Below are 18810 nucleotides of genomic sequence, written 5' to 3'. Positions count from 1 at the left end.
TAGTATTGGGTTTGGGGCGGGGAAGGAAAATAAGTGTTAAGGGCTTACAATAAATAATAAATATAAAATAGATAGGCTTTAAAATACTAACTATAAAGCAAAAATATTATCCATAATACGAATATAATGGTTACAATTTAAAAATAAAAGACTCATTTAATAATTTATAATTATACTAATAGTTTTAAGTTAAACACATATTCATTGTATATTAAATTTCGTTATAACATTCCGGCAGAGATTTTTTAAATCACCACCCAAACAAATACACATGTCTAAGACTGACCGTTAGTTTATATTTATAATATTCATTGTATGTGTAACAAACTAGACCACATTTTGTCCATCATTAACCTAATGTGAAATGCATCAGTAGTACAATAGTAAACCGAAATACACTTTGAAAAATGAAGACGGTTGCTTTGATTAGGTTTGTATTTTTATTTTATTATTAATTAAATTATAATAATTTATAATTTCACCTGAGATCTGCTGATTCTGACTCTGATTGGGCGTCAGCGTACAACCGGTCAACCTCTCTGAATTTACCTGATTCAATCTTCATCTAGATCTAGGCCCTATCAATGACTATCATGCTGCACCAGGCGCATCCCCAGCTAACACAGTATGTAATACCAGGGTCGGCCCTTCATTGGCCCAATATGGTTATCTTGGCCATACACTGGACAAGCTTACGCCAGGGTACAGCCAAGATTTGTACATGCTTGCATCCCTTGATATCTTGATATTTAACCGTTTTTACCTTGGCTGCCAAGATTACACTGATTTATGTATTCACTGCAGAAATTTTAGTTAAATATGCTTGTTAAACTTAATATATGTTAACTAAAATAAGTTATCTTTTAATATCATTCTCTAATTTAAACATAGTATTAATAACAAACTACGTTGCATGTGTTAAACATTTTGTTAAACTTTTTAAAATTGTGTGCGCTACTGCCGCCGGCCCCTCTCGCCCATTGTCCCTTTGTTCACATTCCTTCCTATTGTTCGCAAGCCAGCATCCCGGTCCTTCGCCATTTTTCTTAACAAAAGACTTTGTATCCAGTCACAGTAAAACAGGTAGGCCCACTGCAGCCATTTTAGTTCAACAGTGAGAAGCAGTATAACTTTATTTATACAGAATCTGGAAATCTCGTATTTTTTTGTTGGAAACTTCATAAGTCATTCATTAAATAAAAGGTAGTTTATTTGAGGTAATAAAATGTGCCTAGATCTATAACCTATAGGCCCTAGATAGATCTAGATCTAGGCCTATATATTAATAATACTATATTCTTATTATTATTTTGGCCTCATGCCATTAGGGTAATCCATAAACGACGTCACGCTTTTTTGGACGATTTTTACCTCCACCTCCCCTCCGTCATACATCGTCACAAAAAGCCAGACCCCCATCCCTAAAATGACGTCACACTTCAGCCTGCAACCCCTCTCAAAATTGCAGTTGAATTTTTCTTAATACATCGATATTGTTCCAAAATCTTGTCTGAACTCTGTCTATATATTTATCTAGAGTATTTTTATCAATTCCTATTACAATTTATTAAAACAGTTTTCTAAAACCCAATATAACGTCTAAAATTAGTTTTCTAACATGGCTTGTTTATAATGCAAAAGTCACAGTGTGAAGTCGCAACATCTGAACCCCCCCCCCCCCCCTCCCCCTCATCACACACCGTCACAAAATTACGCTCCCCCTCCCCTACGAGTGTGACGTCATTTTTTTGTGTATTGAAAAGTATGCAAGTATGTTTGGGATTATATTGATTATTGATAGATATATGTATTTATTGGTTTTCAACTTTAGGTATAATTATCAAGCACATGGGGGGGGGAGGGGGGCTTAAATGTTAATAAATTAATAAATAGGGCCTAATCATTCACTTTAACTTAAAAAAACAACTGAATTTTATTGTAGTAGGCCTATTTGTGTAAGGATTTGAAACTGTCTTTAATATTAATTCATGGAGAGAGAGAGAGAGGAACAGTAGACACAATTGTCAATTATAGAACAAATTTCTACATGTTAAACAGTGTATTTTGATAGGTATTAATTTTGAAAAAAATTAACTTAGTCAACTAGAATCCTAAATTGATTCAAGATTGTCATTCAAATTCCTATTACTGTTACAGCTTCCTATTGGAGAAAAAGATGTAAATAGTAGTGTGGAGACATCAAAGCAACACTTAATTTCATGACCAACAGCGGTAAGGTGGTACTATTCGTAAGCCTTACTTATAGATCAACACTACTCCTATTATCATATAGAGGACAGAGTAGTCAAATGGTTGAGGACGCTATTGCTAAACATAAAACCAAGTTAGTAGTACATTCATCGGTGCACCTAACTCTGATATATACCCGATTTAAGACTGAAATAAAAAGGTGGCTAGATATAGTGCTGACTACACAATCCTTTATATAGAGAGATCAAATAAACAGAGATGCTGTATATAACTTGTCCTATTGCACACACTAGAAAGGGAACTTGACATTTTTAGACAATCTTATGATACTTATGTACTATAACATGATAGTATCATTTTTGGAGTTTTGTGTAGGATTACGCTTGGTATTGATGTATCATTGTCCACAATTAGTACCTTGTTATTAATAGTCTTAAAAATTGAGTATCTAATCTGGCTATCATTTATTGTATTACTCACTCACTTTATTATTATATTTAATAACTAATAACTAAGAATGCCATTTATTTTCAGGTCTCCAGGTGTTGTGTGTATCAATCAGCCCACTGTATCAATCTTTTAATAAATTATAAGGTCCCCACTGCTTGATACTTCACCAAATACTGGCTACACCAGAAGATGACTAAATGTTCTTAACACTTAATAACTGTAAGTTTACATTGTTTCTAAGTGAATAATAATATTCATTTAGTATTTTTTGCTTGCATTTAATGATCAGCATGTGTAGTTAATGCCTTTACTGATATTAGTAAAATAATTTCAGACCACAAGCATCACTTCTGGGTCACTGAAGGGTCCAATCGTTCAATTACGGAAATGATAAAGTTGATGAAATTGCTCAAAGGTTGTCTGGCACCTTCTTAACTCAGAGACATAGGGTAAGGGGTTTATAATATTTATATACATACTATTTTTTTTATTACAAGGTCTTTTTTTCACTCTTGTTTATAAAAATATACATATAACACACACACACACACACACATATATATATATATATATATATATATATATATATATATATATATATATATGCAGTATAAGTGTACACAGCAAGGTACTGCAGTTCTACTATTAAAATTATATATAGCCACTTTTTATTTACCTGGGTAGCATGAACACCCCTGACCACCAGTCTTAATACCTATATAATATATCGTTACAAAGTAGCAAACATGATGTTAGGGGCTTCTTGTTGTATGTTTAGTGCAGTGCAAAATAAAATAAACATAACAGATTTAGTGCAAAAAGAGCAGTGTATAGTTGTAATTATTTCATAAATGACTTTTAGTGTGTAACTTTTCTTTTTTAGAATGTGGATGGATTATGACATACCTTGCACAAATCAACTACCAGGCTTATATTGGATTTGAATCCCAAAGGAAAGAGAAAGTTTGTTATCCAAAACAAACATGGAAAATATCAGAAACCAACAAAGCACAAGCAGGCAGAATGTCATGGACCCAACTTTAGGGAATCTCCCAAAACCAAGTATAAAAAGAGAGAGGTGTGGTTGTGTCTCTCAGCTCCACAAGGGTCAACAAGAATGAGGACAACATTGATTTTTGTAATAATTTTAGATCAGATTTTCAATTTTTTTTGGATTAGTTGGATCAGGTTAACAGTTTGATACATATTGCATTTAAGTACTTAACGAAAAGAAAAGATTCTCTTACCAAAATAGTCTAAGAACAATGCTGATTTGTAAATTAATAAATTGTTTCCTTTTGTAATAATATAATAATTTAAGTTGGCATTGTATGTTTAATGTAGATTTAATGCCCTATATGAAATGCAATATACAATTTACATTTTTTTCTTTAAAGAATTAGTTGCAACATTTGTATTGACAATACTTCTGCTGGTGATATTTATTTCTAATTAATGAAGTAAATTAATATATATTTAGTTTACTATAATTAAATACCTCACACTCGGCACAAAAAAACAAATTTATTGAATATTGCAGTGATATTCCTGTTCTACACAGTGCATATAAACCCTCGAACCATCGGTCTTTTGAAAGATTGTACATTTTGTATACACAATGGCATTCATTTTAACACTATTTAACCACAACTATAATCTAGAGATCCTGAACATATTTTCGTTCTGTTATTTATGGACACGGCAGACTGGTCCAGCATTAAACTGTAATCTACCTTAATTAGAATACTTAGAATATACAAGCTATGCAAGTAATTGTTTTAGACAAATATTTTATACTTTTTATTTTTAATGTTATGTTTACGTAAGATACCACAAGACAGCTTCTGTATTCTTGTACAGTAAATTAAGTTTTTACATTAGTTTAATTTAAACTGTACTTACCATCTGTTACATTATATGAACATGTTTTGTATTTTTGTTTTAATTTGTTTGTATAAAAGTCAAAATGAAAGTTACTACACTATTATTTACATAGTCGTTTTCAATCAATACTTTATAGTATAGTTATAGTTTTCTTACATTTGAATGGATCGTATAATACAGATTTTAATAAATGAGCAGTTTTTGTGAATGTATTGCTGCTTTACTACATTTTGATTAAAATTTCTTTCACATTTTGAAATTAACTTTGTAAATATTATGACTGATATGAGAATTGATCTTTTTGTATGCTGAAAATCAAAATCTTAGCGAAGATGTAGCCAGGATATAATACAGGCTGAGCCAAGGTATAGCCGAGATAAAGCCATTATTGGGCCAAGATGTAGCCAGGATATAATACAGGATGAGCCAAGGTATAGCCAATATTGGGCCAAGATATAGCCATTATTGAGCCAAGATATAGCCAATATTGGGCCAAGATATAGCCAATATTGAGCCAAGATGTAGCCAATATTGGGCCAAGATGTAACCATGATATAGCCAATGTTGGGCCAATATGTAGCCGGGATATAGCCAATATTGGGCCAAGATATAGCCAATGTTGGGCCAATATGTAGCAGGGATATAGCCAATGTTGGGCCAATATGTAGCCGGGATATAGCCAATATTTCGCCAAGATCTAGCCAATGTTGGGCCAATATGTAGCCGGGATATAGCCAATATTGTGCCAACATTGCGCCAACATCATGCCGAGTTTCACTACCAATGTTTGGCCAAGGTTAAGCCAATGTTGCACCAAGATGTAGCCAATATTGGTAGCCAATGTTTAGCCAATATTGGGCCAATATATGTGTGCTGACTGGGTCATAGCGCCCTGCCCCCGTTATGCCAGTTATGGGTCACTACGACTCACTACTACTACATTACTGTACAATTCATTTTTACATTCATGCAATTAATGAATTATTGACTAAACTGAAGCAGGAGCCGCACCAGCAGCCGGCCTTTAGTAGTGCAACCTGTGGCGCCCAAGAGCACCTGCAGTGCCTCTGACACTTGGGCTGTTGCCAAGGGTTGCGGTTGTTCTACCTCACTGTTACATTATGGAGGGTAATCAACATATGATACACTCAAAGTTTTCATATGCCTTGTGGCATTCAGTCGTTTGAGTAGACAAACCTGCACCCAAGAAATATAATGCGGACATCATATAGAATCTACATTTATTTTAAATAATTCATTTACAGAAAAATTCATTAAAAAAATACTCTACCTTTTGTGGTCATACGTTGATGAATCCCTCTTTAAAGTTGTGTCCTTTTAAATTTTTTCTTTTGAGCTTGCAACAACATATGACAGGCACGCTAGTGCATTATATTTTATACTGCAAACATATAATTTTGGTTTTGTTTTAATTGATTTTTATTTATAATTATGTTTGGACAAATGAACACAAGCCTGAATAGTCATCATTGGCTCTAAGGTCTTGAATCTGAATAGTGTCGTCCTTTTTACATAGAAAACAGTGTATCAGCAAGTTTGTTAAAATTAGCTAGCCTACTGATAATCATATTATAATGGCTGAAAATTATTAAATCATTATGACATGGAGTGGTGTGTGGAGGAGTGTGTGATGTTACACTAAATGAGACAAAATGTAAGGTAGCCTAAGATCATAATCAAATTGTAATCATAATAAATGCAATAAAGACTACGGTTGCGCCATTTCTGGATTATTTGATTTGGCTCAGCAACCGCTCATAGATCTCAAAATAACTTTGCCTATAACTATAATACATTAGTCAATAATTCTTGACAAAACAGGACTGATCAATTAGTTTTTTATAACAGTGGTGGTAAGGACAGTTGCTTCAACATGATGTGTTGTATAGCAGAGGGACATACAGTTGTGGCCCTTGCCAATCTCCGTCCTGAGAAACAAGGTAAAATAATTTATGGTTTTATATCCAGAAAGACAATAAACTAACCAAATGCCATCCTCTGTAATAAATTAGCCTGTAGCCAATAATTAAATAAATATATTTTTGTGTTTAATTGTCAATGAAATAAATCCTTCACTTGGATGACAATGCAGATTTTTGTGACTTCACACCTAAAAATGTACATCATCCTGTTTACCACAGATGAGATTGACAGCTACATGTACCAAACTGTGGGTCACATGGCAATAGATCTGTATGCTGAGGCAATGGACCTGCCATTATTTACAGGGATTATTAAAGGATCTAGCCTCTCCACAGAGCGAACATATAAACTTAATGCTGATGATGAAGTTGAAGATTTGTTCAAGTTGCTTCAGAAAGTCAAGGTGAGGTATTGATAAGAAAATATATGATAATAAGGCAGAAAAATAATGGTTGCCAAATTGACATAACATGTAGCATTTACAGATCTGTAATAAACTTTGAATGATTCAAGCACATTTTGATTGTGAAAGGAGGACTGACTCACATAACATTCGTTTAACTAAATCAGCTGATACTGTAATTGATCTAACTGTAACTGAATAATGGAAAAAATTAATGTTGCTAATCTTTCTTCCACTTTCAGTCTGAAAAAGAAATTGAGGCAGTTTCTGTTGGTGCTATACTATCAGATTATCAGAGAGTTAGGGTAGAAAACGTGTAAGTGTTCCAAATCTGCTGTACATCATTACATCAGTTTAGTTTAGTTTTGCTATTTGTTTTTTTTCTATAACCATGTTTAGTAGCTATTTTTGATGAGCATCAAACAATTTTTGACAGCTGTGCCAGACTTGGACTAACTGTTCTAGCCTATCTGTGGAGGCGTGACCAAGAGGAGTTGTTAAAAGAAATGATTGCCTGTCAAGTTAAAGCTAAAATAATCAAAGTTGCTGCTATGGGTACTTATTCTGCTCATTTTTTATACATTTTAAGAAATTATGATTACTTTAAGTTTGGAAATTAAAAATTTGACTTTCATTCAACATTTTTAGGTTTAGTCCCAGACCAACATCTTGGGTTAGAACTTGATGAAATTTTACCACACATGCTTGAAATGGTAAGGATGCGGTGTATATGCAAAACATTCGTCTCTCTTATAGAAGAGAAAAAAAATATTTCAATAACTTTTTTGTAAGAAGTTCTAATCTAGTAAAACATCTATCTCTTACCTTAGCCTTTAGAAGTAATTAACAGTTTCATTGTAAATGTTTTACATTCAATTTGCCTGAGTGATACTACATTCAAATTTTTTTATATTTTATAGAAAACTAAGTATGGACTTAATGTATGTGGTGAAGGTGGGGAGTATGAAACCTTTGTGTCTGACTGCCCCCTGTTCAAAAAAAAAATTGTTGTGTAAGTATTGTTTACATAATTAAAACATTGATCAAGCTAAATGTTTGGATATAAGTAGTTTATTTTGCTGGTACAACATAGTTACACACATTGAATGTTTAAAAGTAAGAAGTTTATTTTGTTGGTACAAAACCTTGTTGCTTTATTTTTTGTTGTTGTTACAAATTTCTTGGATTATTAAAAGTTATGACAATACATTAAGCTTCGTAGCTTTGTATTAAATACAAGTTTCATTGTTCTCAGCACTGACACTAAACTAGTCATACATTCTGATGATGCTTTTGCCCCTGTGGGATATTTGAACCTAACCAAGTGCCATCTTGAGGACAAGGAATGGGTAAATGGACAAGTTCTTACAGATGTTGTTATTCTTTCAAAGTGTTTAAATATATCCTCTAAAATAAGTTGTCTGTTTGTCTCAAATTTGAGAATTTTATAAATGTAATGTAATTAATAAAAAGCTGTTTTTTGTTGTTGTGTTTTTCTATAAATCCTTTTTACTAATTTAAAGTAAATTAAGATTTTTTTTTTTAAACTTCATTTTCATTTACAGTATTATTGTACTGAAATTTGTCCATCTAGAAATATATTTTATTCTTAAGGGAATGTTTTTTTAGGTATGCATATGTTTAACAAAGTTTCTTTTACAGGAGTTTAGTTCATCACTTCAAGACAAAATTCTGCAGCTGCCTATTATGACATCCATCAGGTGGTATCAAGGCAATGTGGCATCAAACCCCACAGAACTCAGTCAGGATGGTGCTGGGGATTCTTGCTCTATGGGGCTAGTCATGTGTGTTCCAGAGTTACATAATTCAGGTCAGTTCTGTGGTAATTTAGATCAGAGTTACATAATTCAGGTCAGTTCTGTGGTAATTTAGACCAGAGTTACATAATTCAGGTCAGTTCTGTGGTAATTTAGACCAGAGTTGCATAATTCAGGTCAGTTCTGTGGTAATTTAGACCAGAGTTGCATAATTCAGGTCAGTTCTGTGGTAATTTAGACCAGAGTTACATAATTCAGGTCAGTTCTGTGGTAATTTAGATCAGAGTTACATAATTCAGGTCAGTTCTGTGGTAATTTAGACCAGAGTTGCATAATTCAGGTCAGTTCTGTGGTAATTTAGACCAGAGTTGCATAATTCAGGTCAGTTCTGTGGTAATTTAGACAAGATTTACATAATTCAGGTCAGTTCCCTGTTGTTGCAGGTCATTTGTTGGTTAGATTAGAATTGGTTAGAATAGTCTCAAACGTAAAGAAGAGTGCATGTGTGAGTTGAGTTAACCCGGGGGTGTTTATGTATTGTTATCCCAAGGTTGAATGCGGGTATAAAAGCTGGAGTGAACAATTGTGACGGGGCTTGTTGGTAGTGGCTCAGGGCTAGGGCTTGTGGTGTCATGGGGAAGATAAGAAAAAATAAAGGATTGTGCCTTGGATCGTGTTTGGAGTTGAATCAGTTTGTTTGTAACACCTGTTACATTAGACCAGTTACATAATTCAGATAAGTTCTCTTTTACACTAGACCAAAGCTACATAATTCATGTCAGTTCTCTTTTACACTAGACCAAAGTTACATAATTCATGTCAGTTTTCTTTTACACTAGACCAAAGTTACATAATTCATGTCAGTTCTCTTTTACACTAGGCCAAAGTTACATAATTCATGTCAGTTCTCTTTTACACTAGGCCAACGTTACATAATTCATGTCAGTTCTCTTTTACACTAGACCAAAGTTACATAATTCATGTCAGTTCTCTTTTACACTAGACCAAAGTTACATAATTCATGTCAGTTCTCTTTTACACTAGGCCACCGTTACATAATTCATGTCAGTTCTCTTTTACACTAGGCCAACGTTACATAATTCATGTCAGTTCTCTTTTACACTAGACCAAAGTTACATAATTCATGTCAGTTCTCTTTTACACTAGACCCAAGTTACATAATTCATGTCAGTTCTCTTTTACACTAGACCCAAGTTACATAATTCATGTCAGTTCTCTTTTACACTAGACCAAAGTTACATAATTCATGTCAGTTCTCTTTTACACTAGACCAAAGTTACATAATTCATGTCAGTTCTCTTTTACACTAGACCAAAGTTACATAATTCATGTCAGTTCTCTTTTACACTAGAACCAAGTTACATAATTCATGTCAGTTCTCTTTTACACTAGACCAAAGTTACATAATTCATGTCAGTTCTCTTTTACACTAGACCAAAGTTACATAATTCATGTCAGTTCCCTGCATAAGCAAAAGGAAACCATAAATGTTCCAATATATTTCAGATGAAAATCCCACTATTAAATCTGATGGCAAATTATTTGTAGCATCTGGGGTGCAGGCTATCACATCTGAAGGTGATGATGAGAGTTTAGCTGTCCTACAAGCTTTATCTGGTCTACAAGGTAGGTGTCTGGTGGTGTCTGGTGTACAAGGTAGGTGTCTGGTGGTGTCTGGTCTAGAAGGTAGGTGTCTGGTCTACAAGGTAGGTGTCTGGTCTACAAGGTAGGTGTCTGGTCTACAAGGTAGGTGTCTGGTGGTGTCTGGTCTAGAAGGTAGGTGTCTGGTGGTGTCTGGTCTACAAGGTAGGTGTCTGGTCTACAAGGTAGGTGTCTGGTGGTGTCTGGTCTAGAAGGTAGGTGTCTGGTCTACAAGGTAGGTGTCTGGTCTACAAGGTAGGTGTCTGGTGGTGTCTGGTCTACAAGGTAGGTGTCTGGTGGTGTCTGGTCTACAAGGTAGGTGTCTGGTGGTGTCTGGTCTAGAAGGTAGGTGTCTGGTCTACAAGGTAGGTGTCTGGTGGTGTCTGGTGGTGTCTGGTGGTGTCTGGTCTACATGGTAGGTGTCTGGTCTACAAGGTAGGTGTCTAGTGGTGTCTGGTCTAGAAGGTAGGTGTCTGGTCTACAAGGTAGGTGTCTGGTGGTGTCTGGTCTAGAAGGTAGGTGTCTGGTCTACAAGGTAGGTGTCTGGTGGTGTCTGGTCTACATGGTAGGTGTCTGGTCTACAAGGTAGGTGTCTAGTGGTGTCTGGTCTACAAGGTAGGTGTCTGGTGGTGTCTGGTCTACAAGGTAGGTGTCTGGTCTACAAGGTAGGTGTCTAGTGGTGTCTGGTCTACAAGGTAGGTGTCTGGTGGTGTCTGGTCTACAAGGTAGGTGTCTGGTCTACAAGGTAGGTGTCTAGTGGTGTCTGGTCTACAAGGTAGGTGTCTGGTCTACAAGGTAGGTGTCTGGTCTACAAGGTAGGTGTCTGGTGGTGTCTGGTCTACAAGGTAGTTGTCTGGTCTACAAGGTAGGTGTCTAGTGGTGTCTGGTCTACAAGGTAGGTGTCTGGTCTACAAGGTAGGTGTCTGAAGGTGTCTGGTCTACAAGGTAGGTGTCTGGTCTACAAGGTAGGTGTCTGGTGGTGTCTGGTCTACAAGGTAGGTGTCTGAAGGTGTCTGGTCTACAAGGTAGGTGTCTGGTCTACAAGGTAGGTGTCTGGTGGTGTCTGGTCTACAAGGTAGGTGTCTGAAGGTGTCTGGTCTACAAGGTAGGTGTCTGGTGGTGTCTGGTCTACAAGGTAGGTGTCTGGTGGTGTCTGGTCTACAAGGTAGGTGTCTAGTGGTGTCTGGTCTACAAGGTAGGTGTCTGGTGGTGTCTGGTCTACAAGGTAGGTGTCTGGTGGTGTCTGGTCTACAAGGTAGGTGTCTGGTGGTGTCTGGTCTACAAGGTAGGTGTCTGGTGGTGTCTGGTCTACAAGGTAGGTGTCTGAAGGTGTCTGGTCTACAAGGTAGGTGTCTGAAGGTGTCTGGTGTACAAGGTAAGTGTCTGAAGGTGTCTGGTCTACAAGGTAGGTGTCTGAAGGTGTCTGGTCTACAAGGTAGGTGTCTGAAGGTGTCTGGTGTACAAGGTAAGTGTCTGAAGGTGTCTGGTCTACAAGGTAGGTGTCTGGTCTACAAGGTAGGTGTCTGGTGGTGTCTGGTCTACAAGGTAGGGGTCTGGTGGTGTCTGGTCTACAAGGTAGGTGTCTGGTGGTGTCTGGTCTACAAGGTAGGTGTCTGGTCTACAAGGTAGGTGTCTGGTCTACAAGGTAGGTGTCTGGTCTACAAGGTAGGTGTCTGGTGGTGTCTGGTCTACAAGGTAGGTGTCTGGTCTACAAGGTAGGTGTCTGGTGGTGTCTGGTCTACAAGGTAGGTGTCTGGTCTACAAGGTAGGTGTCTGAAGGTGTCTGGTCTACAAGGTAGGTGTCTGGTGGTGTCTGGTCTACAAGGTAGGTGTCTGGTCTACAAGGTAGGTGTCTGAAGGTGTCTGGTCTACAAGGTAGGTGTCTGAAGGTGTCTGGTCTACAAGGTAGGTGTCTGGTGGTGTCTGGTCTACAAGGTAGGTGTCTGAAGGTGTCTGGTCTACAAGGTAGGTGTCTGAAGGTGTCTGGTCTACAAGGTAGGTGTCTGGTCTACAAGGTAGGTGTCTGGTGGTGTCTGGTCTACAAGGTAGGTGTCTGGTCTACAAGGTAGGTGTCTGAAGGTGTCTGGTGTACAAGGTAGGTGTCTGGTCTACAAGGTAGGTGTCTGGTGGTGTCTGGTCTACAAGGTAGGTGTCTGGTGGTGTCTGGTCTACAAGGTAGGTGTCTGAAGGTGTCTGGTCTACAAGGTAGGTGTCTGAAGGTGTCTGGTCTACAAGGTAGGTGTCTGGTCTACAAGGTAGGTGTCTGGTGGTGTCTGGTCTACAAGGTAGGTGTCTGGTGGTGTCTGGTCTACAAGGTAGGTGTCTGGTGGTGTCTGGTGGTGTCTGGTCTACAAGGTAGGTGTCTGGTCTACAAGGTAGGTGTCTGGTGGTGTCTGGTGGTGTCTGGTCTACAAGGTAGGTGTCTGGTCTACAAGGTAGGTGTCTGGTGGTGTCTGGTCTACAAGGTAGGTGTCTGGTGGTGTCTGGTCTACAAGGTAGGTGTCTGGTGGTGTCTGGTCTACAAGGTAGGTGTCTGGTGGTGTCTGGTCTACAAGGTAGGTGTCTGAAGGTGTCTGGTCTACAAGGTAGGTGTCTGGTCTACAAGGTAGGTGTCTGGTGGTGTCTGGTCTACAAGGTAGGTGTCTGGTGGTGTCTGGTCTACAAGGTAGGTGTCTGAAGGTGTCTGGTCTACAAGGTAGGTGTCTGGTCTACAAGGTAAGTGTCTGAAGGTGTCTGGTGTACAAGGTAAGTGTCTGAAGGTGTCTGGTCTACAAGGTAGGTGTCTGGTCTACAAGGTAGGTGTCTGGTGGTGTCTGGTCTACAAGGTAGGTGTCTGGTGGTGTCTGGTCTACAAGGTAGGTGTCTGGTCTACAAGGTAGGTGTCTAGTGGTGTCTGGTCTACAAGGTAGGTGTCTGGTGGTGTCTGGTCTACAAGGTAGGTGTCTGGTGGTGTCTGGTCTACAAGGTAGGTGTCTGGTCTACAAGGTAGGTGTCTGGTGGTGTCTGGTCTACAAGGTAGGTGTCTGGTGGTGTCTGGTCTACAAGGTAGGTGTCTGGTCTACAAGGTAGGTGTCTGGTGGTGTCTGGTCTACAAGGTAGGTGTCTGGTCTACAAGGTAGGTGTCTAGTGGTGTCTGGTCTACAAGGTAGGTGTCTGGTGGTGTCTGGTCTACAAGGTAGGTGTCTGGTCTACAAGGTAGGTGTCTAGTGGTGTCTGGTCTACAAGGTAGGTGTCTGGTCTACAAGGTAGGTGTCTGAAGGTGTCTGGTCTACAAGGTAGGTGTCTGGTCTACAAGGTAGGTGTCTGGTCTACAAGGTAGGTGTCTGGTGGTGTCTGGTCTACAAGGTAGGTGTCTGGTCTACAAGGTAGGTGTCTGGTGGTGTCTGGTCTACAAGGTAGGTGTCTGGTGGTGTCTGGTCTACAAGGTAGGTGTCTGGTGGTGTCTGGTCTACAAGGTAGGTGTCTAGTGGTGTCTGGTCTACAAGGTAGGTGTCTGGTGGTGTCTGGTCTACAAGGTAGTTGTCTGGTCTACAAGGTAGGTGTCTAGTGGTGTCTGGTCTACAAGGTAGGTGTCTGAAGGTGTCTGGTCTACAAGGTAGGTGTCTGGTGGTGTCTGGTCTACAAGGTAGGTGTCTGAAGGTGTCTGGTCTACAAGGTAGGTGTCTGGTCTACAAGGTAGGTGTCTGGTGGTGCCTGGTCTACAAGGTAGGTGTCTAGTGGTGTCTGGTCTACAAGGTAGGTGTCTGAAGGTGTCTGGTCTACAAGGTAGGTGTCTGGTGGTGTCTGGTCTACAAGGTAGGTGTCTAGTGGTGTCTGGTCTACAAGGTAGGTGTCTGGTGGTGTCTGGTCTACAAGGTAGTTGTCTGGTCTACAAGGTAGGTGTCTAGTGGTGTCTGGTCTACAAGGTAGGTGTCTGGTCTACAAGGTAGGTGTCTGGTCTACAAGGTAGGTGTCTGGTGGTGTCTGGTCTACAAGGTAGGTGTCTAGTGGTGTCTGGTCTACAAGGTAGGTGTCTGGTGGTGTCTGGTCTACAAGGTAGGTGTCTGGTCTACAAGGTAGGTGTCTAGTGGTGTCTGGTCTACAAGGTAGGTGTCTAGTGGTGTCTGGTCTACAAGGTAGGTGTCTGGTCTACAAGGTAGGTGTCTGAAGGTGTCTGGTCTACAAGGTAGGTGTCTGGTCTACAAGGTAGGTGTCTGGTCTACAAGGTAGGTGTCTGGTGGTGTCTGGTCTACAAGGTAGTTGTCTGGTCTACAAGGTAGGTGTCTAGTGGTGTCTGGTCTACAAGGTAGGTGTCTGGTCTACAAGGTAGGTGTCTGAAGGTGTCTGGTCTACAAGGTAGGTGTCTGGTCTACAAGGTAGGTGTCTGGTGGTGTCTGGTCTACAAGGTAGGTGTCTGAAGGTGTCTGGTCTACAAGGTAGGTGTCTGGTCTACAAGGTAGGTGTCTGGTGGTGTCTGGTCTACAAGGTAGGTGTCTAGTGGTGTCTGGTCTACAAGGTAGTTGTCTGGTCTACAAGGTAGGTGTCTAGTGGTGTCTGGTCTACAAGGTAGGTGTCTGGTCTACAAGGTAGGTGTCTGAAGGTGTCTGGTCTACAAGGTAGGTGTCTGGTCTACAAGGTAGGTGTCTGGTGGTGTCTGGTCTACAAGGTAGGTGTCTGAAGGTGTCTGGTCTACAAGGTAGGTGTCTGGTGGTGTCTCATCTACAAGGTAGGTGTCTGGTGTACAAGGTAGGTACAGTAAGTTTAAATAAGATATTTTTGTATTATGCTATTTTTAAGGTAATTCAAAACATGTGTTTATTACTGATATTGTGTTTTTATTATTCCAGTTGCTTTGAATTGTAAAGGTATTAAGATAGCTGATGTTGTATCAGTATCTCTCTATGTGGCTGACATGGCTAATTTTCAGACAATAAATAAAGTGTACAAATCTTTTTTTGATGTCAGCCCACCAGTTAGGTAAGTTGTATAAATAGGCAGTGTATTCAAGCTACCTGTAGAATGTCTTGATGTTGTATTCAGTGTATTCAAGCTACCTGTAGAATGTCTTGATGTTGTATTCAGTGTATTCAAGCTACCTGTAGAATGTCTTGATGTTGTATTCAGTGTATTCAAGCCACCTGTAGAATGTCTTGATGTTGTATTCAGTGTATTCAAGCTACCTGTAGAATGTCTTGATGTTGTATTCAGTGTATTCCAGCTACCTGTAGAATGTCTTGATGTTGTATTCAGTGTATTCAAGCTACCTGTAGAATGTCTTGATGTTGTATTCAGTGTATTCAAGCTACCTGTAGAATGTCTTGATGTTGTATTCAGTGTATTCAAGCCACCTGTAGAATGTCTTGATGTTGTATTCAGTGTATTCAAGCTACCTGTAGAATGTTTTGATGTTGTATTCAGTGTATTCAAGCTACCTGTATTATGTCTTGATGTTGTATTCAGTGTATTCAAGCTACCTGTAGAATGTCTTGATGTTGTATTCAGTGTATTCAAGCTACCTGTAAAATGTCTTGATGTTGTATTCAGTGTATTCAAGCTACCTGTAGAATGTCTTGATGTTGTATTCAGTGTATTCAAGCTACCTGTAGAATGTCTTGATGTTGTATTCAGTGTATTCAAGCCACCTGTAGAATGTCTTGATGTTGTATTCAGTGTATTCAAGCTACCTGTAGAATGTCTTGATGTTGTATTCAGTGTATTCAAGCCACCTGTAGAATGTCTTGATGTTGTATTCAGTGTATTCAAGCTACCTGTAGAATGTCTTGATGTTGTATTCAGTGTATTCAAGCTACCTGTAGAATGTCTTGATGTTGTACGTTTAGGCTGTGTATCCAGGCCAACCTGCCGCGAAATGTAGCCCTTCAACTGGACTGTCAAGGTCATGTGTGTGATGAGGACCCAGAGAGCAACCACGATGTTCTGCATGTGCAATCCCTGTCTCACTGGGCACCAGCCAATATTGGCCCTTACAGTCAAGCTGTCATGGTATGTGTACTTGTACACTTGTACAATATTGGCCCTTACAGTCAAGCTGTTTTGGTATGTGTACTTGTAAACTTGTACAATATTGGCCCTTACAGTCAAGCTGTTTTGGTATGTGTACTTGTACACTTTTGTACAATATTGGCCCTTACAGTCAAGCTGTCATGGTATGTGTACTTGTACGCTTGTACAATATTGGCCCTTACAGTCAATCTGTCATGGTATGTGTACTGGTATAATAGACTGACCTTGGCCTTTACAGTATAATATTTTTACTATACAATTGTTTCTACAAAACTTAGTGACAAAAATGTTGAGTGTAAATATCTACTTGAATGCCCAACAATGGAAGGACTTATTGTACAAGTTTATATTTTCCAGGCAGGAGAGAAGTTGTATGTGGCAGGGATGATCCCCCTTGTTCCGGCATCACTGGAGTTGATTAGGGCAGGCATAACAGCCCAGTGTGCAGTAGCCCTGAAGCATGTCAAGAGTATCCTGTCGGTCATGCACAACACTAGTCTTTCATCTTGTCCAATGGTCATGTGTTACCTGGTCAACATAGAACACATGCAAGTTGCTGAGCAGGAATGGACTAAATCATTACAGGTAATCAGACCATTTTAAAATAGTTTTTAAAAAGTCTGTCTATAAGGTCTGTGATTGATCATAATCATGGTTTAGGTTAATGTATGATTTTCACATTATATGGTTTAGTGGGTGTAAGGTCCACATCTAGATTTGATGTCATGACACATAATCTTTAACTTGTCAGTTCAGCTGTATGTTTGTATATTTTAACAAATTTAAAGTAGACCTATTCAGTTTATCAGTGTTTAAGTTATATTGTGACTCATCTGATTTCTGTTTGTTAAAATGTCTGCTGAAACTGAAAATCAACCCATCTTACTTTACAAGATTTACATCTTCTCTTAAGTGATTTGTTTACATGTCAACTTTAACACTTGTGGCCCAAATATCAGCCCTTAATTATTGTAATTTGATAACATTTATTTAAATCATGTATTGTTTGTATTAGTTTATTCAGTTGAGTACACCTTAACATTTACAACATGCCAATGTTAAATTACAATTTTCTACTATTTTTCAGGTATCCACTGCTGAAAAGGAGAAACTCAAATTGACTCCTGCAATTCAGTACTGTGTGGTGCCTGCTTTACCTAAACAAGCTTTAGTGGAGTGGCAGGTCTATGCATGGCCACTTCTAAAGGATGATGAGGAAATTTATGGTAAGTTATCAGCGCAACTTAATAATAGAGCTTAACAGCAGAACCTGATTTAGATAACTCATTATTATAGCTATACCTGGAATTGAACTAATGTTTAATAACACATTAAATATAATTTAGGAGTAATTGTATATATAACTGGTTTGGCAAAGTTTACACTAACTATCCTAACGTCAACTACAAGTAAAATAAAAATGTCGCTGGTCAGTTAGAAACCAAATGATGTGATTTTAGTTGATAAGTTTTCTACAAGTCCACATTCATTGGTTGCATATGAATTAAAAGCATAATAATGTTGTTTGTTTCAGACTTGGCTTTTAAAGAACAGTATCCTTTCTACACCATTACAAGCAAGGCACAATATTCCAGGGAGAATCCCCACCTCTTTTCTTGTCATATAACTATTGGTAAAAATGTGATTTTCTTGTCAAATTACTATCATTTTTTCACATAAGTATTTTATCAAATAATGAAACTGATTATTTTTTTGTCACATAACCATTCATTAGTAAGAATTATTATTTCAATGAAGCTTCCTAAGCTGCTATTTTAAAATGTAATTGTTACAAAAACTAAACTGCCTCCCCCTCTCCTCCAGATGTCGGTTCTCTAGTTGACTACATGCACATTGACACACTGTGTATGGTCAAGCAACTGCTGAGTGAATATCTGAAAGTTTTAGAAAAGCGAAGCCTGTCCAGTGTTTTGCCTCTCATCAAGGTTCTGTACTCACCTACTGTGTTTAACTACGGCATCCTTCAAAAATGTGAGTCTAAACATATTAATACCTTTTTCAATTGTTACAATTCTCTTACATTTAGTTCGGAATGAAACAAAAGTGTTTTTATTGCAATAATTTGTTTTCACTATTGTGTCAGGTTTTGCCCTGGGAATAGAAGAACTAGCAAATCATGGGGACTCACATGTCCCAGTTGTCTCTCTGATTCCCGTGGATGGCCTAAAGACACGGCAACAGATACTTGCGTGGTGCCAGTAACTAAACAAAGCAGCACACACTTGCTAGCTGCCAATCTAGGAAGCTGTTTTAAAGTGTGAAGTGATAATTATCTAGATTTTACATCAGATTGATATGGTGCACTTCTTTATATAATAAAACATTCAAGGGTAACATTTAAAGTAAAACCATTGAAAGCTCATATGTCTAAAACATCAAAAAATTTATGTATGAATTTAAACCATAAATATTAACAATAAATTTGATGCAATATATTTTATTCTCATATTCTTT

At 38.2% G+C, this 18810-nt stretch overlaps 1 protein-coding gene and 1 long non-coding RNA gene across 2 annotated transcripts; both read left to right on the top strand.

Annotated features, from left to right (window-relative positions):
* The first annotated feature begins 62 nt into the window (after positions 1 to 62).
* LOC131943634 (uncharacterized) lies at positions 63 to 18797 on the top strand. The gene is made up of 17 exons (XM_059303839.1): positions 63 to 430; positions 6415 to 6506; positions 6708 to 6892; positions 7135 to 7208; positions 7329 to 7447; positions 7541 to 7605; positions 7813 to 7904; positions 8148 to 8241; positions 8555 to 8723; positions 10198 to 10317; positions 15159 to 15288; positions 16152 to 16314; positions 16693 to 16920; positions 17423 to 17561; positions 17870 to 17968; positions 18160 to 18327; positions 18440 to 18797. The coding sequence occupies exons 1-17, from the start codon at positions 408 to 410 to the stop codon at positions 18556 to 18558; spliced, it is 2079 nt and encodes a 692-aa protein (XP_059159822.1). The 5' UTR covers positions 63 to 407; the 3' UTR covers positions 18559 to 18797.
* LOC131943640 (uncharacterized) lies at positions 2229 to 3983 on the top strand. The gene is made up of 4 exons (XR_009386918.1): positions 2229 to 2344; positions 2746 to 2880; positions 2996 to 3110; positions 3545 to 3983. It is a non-coding gene; the product is annotated as an uncharacterized LOC131943640 (long non-coding RNA).
* Positions 18798 to 18810: the final 13 nt, after the last annotated feature.

The sequence above is a fragment of the Physella acuta genome, unplaced genomic scaffold, assembly GCF_028476545.2.
Source record: "Physella acuta isolate Inbredline_101_S28 unplaced genomic scaffold, ASM2847654v3 ptg000038l, whole genome shotgun sequence".
NCBI classification, from domain to species: Eukaryota; Metazoa; Mollusca; class Gastropoda; family Physidae; genus Physella; species Physella acuta.
Note: the sequence above shows the minus strand (reverse complement) of the source record. Positions and strands in the feature narration are given on the sequence as shown.

What these genes read in the sequence shown, in the direction of transcription:
- LOC131943634 (XM_059303839.1), top strand. Translation starts at nt 408, where the DNA reads ATGAAGACGGTTGCTTTGATTAG. An exon ending in TCTCCGTCCTGAGAAACAAG is followed by an intron (nt 6,507 to 6,707) that starts GTAAAATAATTT and finishes TGTTTACCACAG; the next exon opens with ATGAGATTGACAGCTACATG. An exon ending in AGAGTTAGGGTAGAAAACGT is followed by an intron (nt 7,209 to 7,328) that starts GTAAGTGTTCCA and finishes AATTTTTGACAG; the next exon opens with CTGTGCCAGACTTGGACTAA.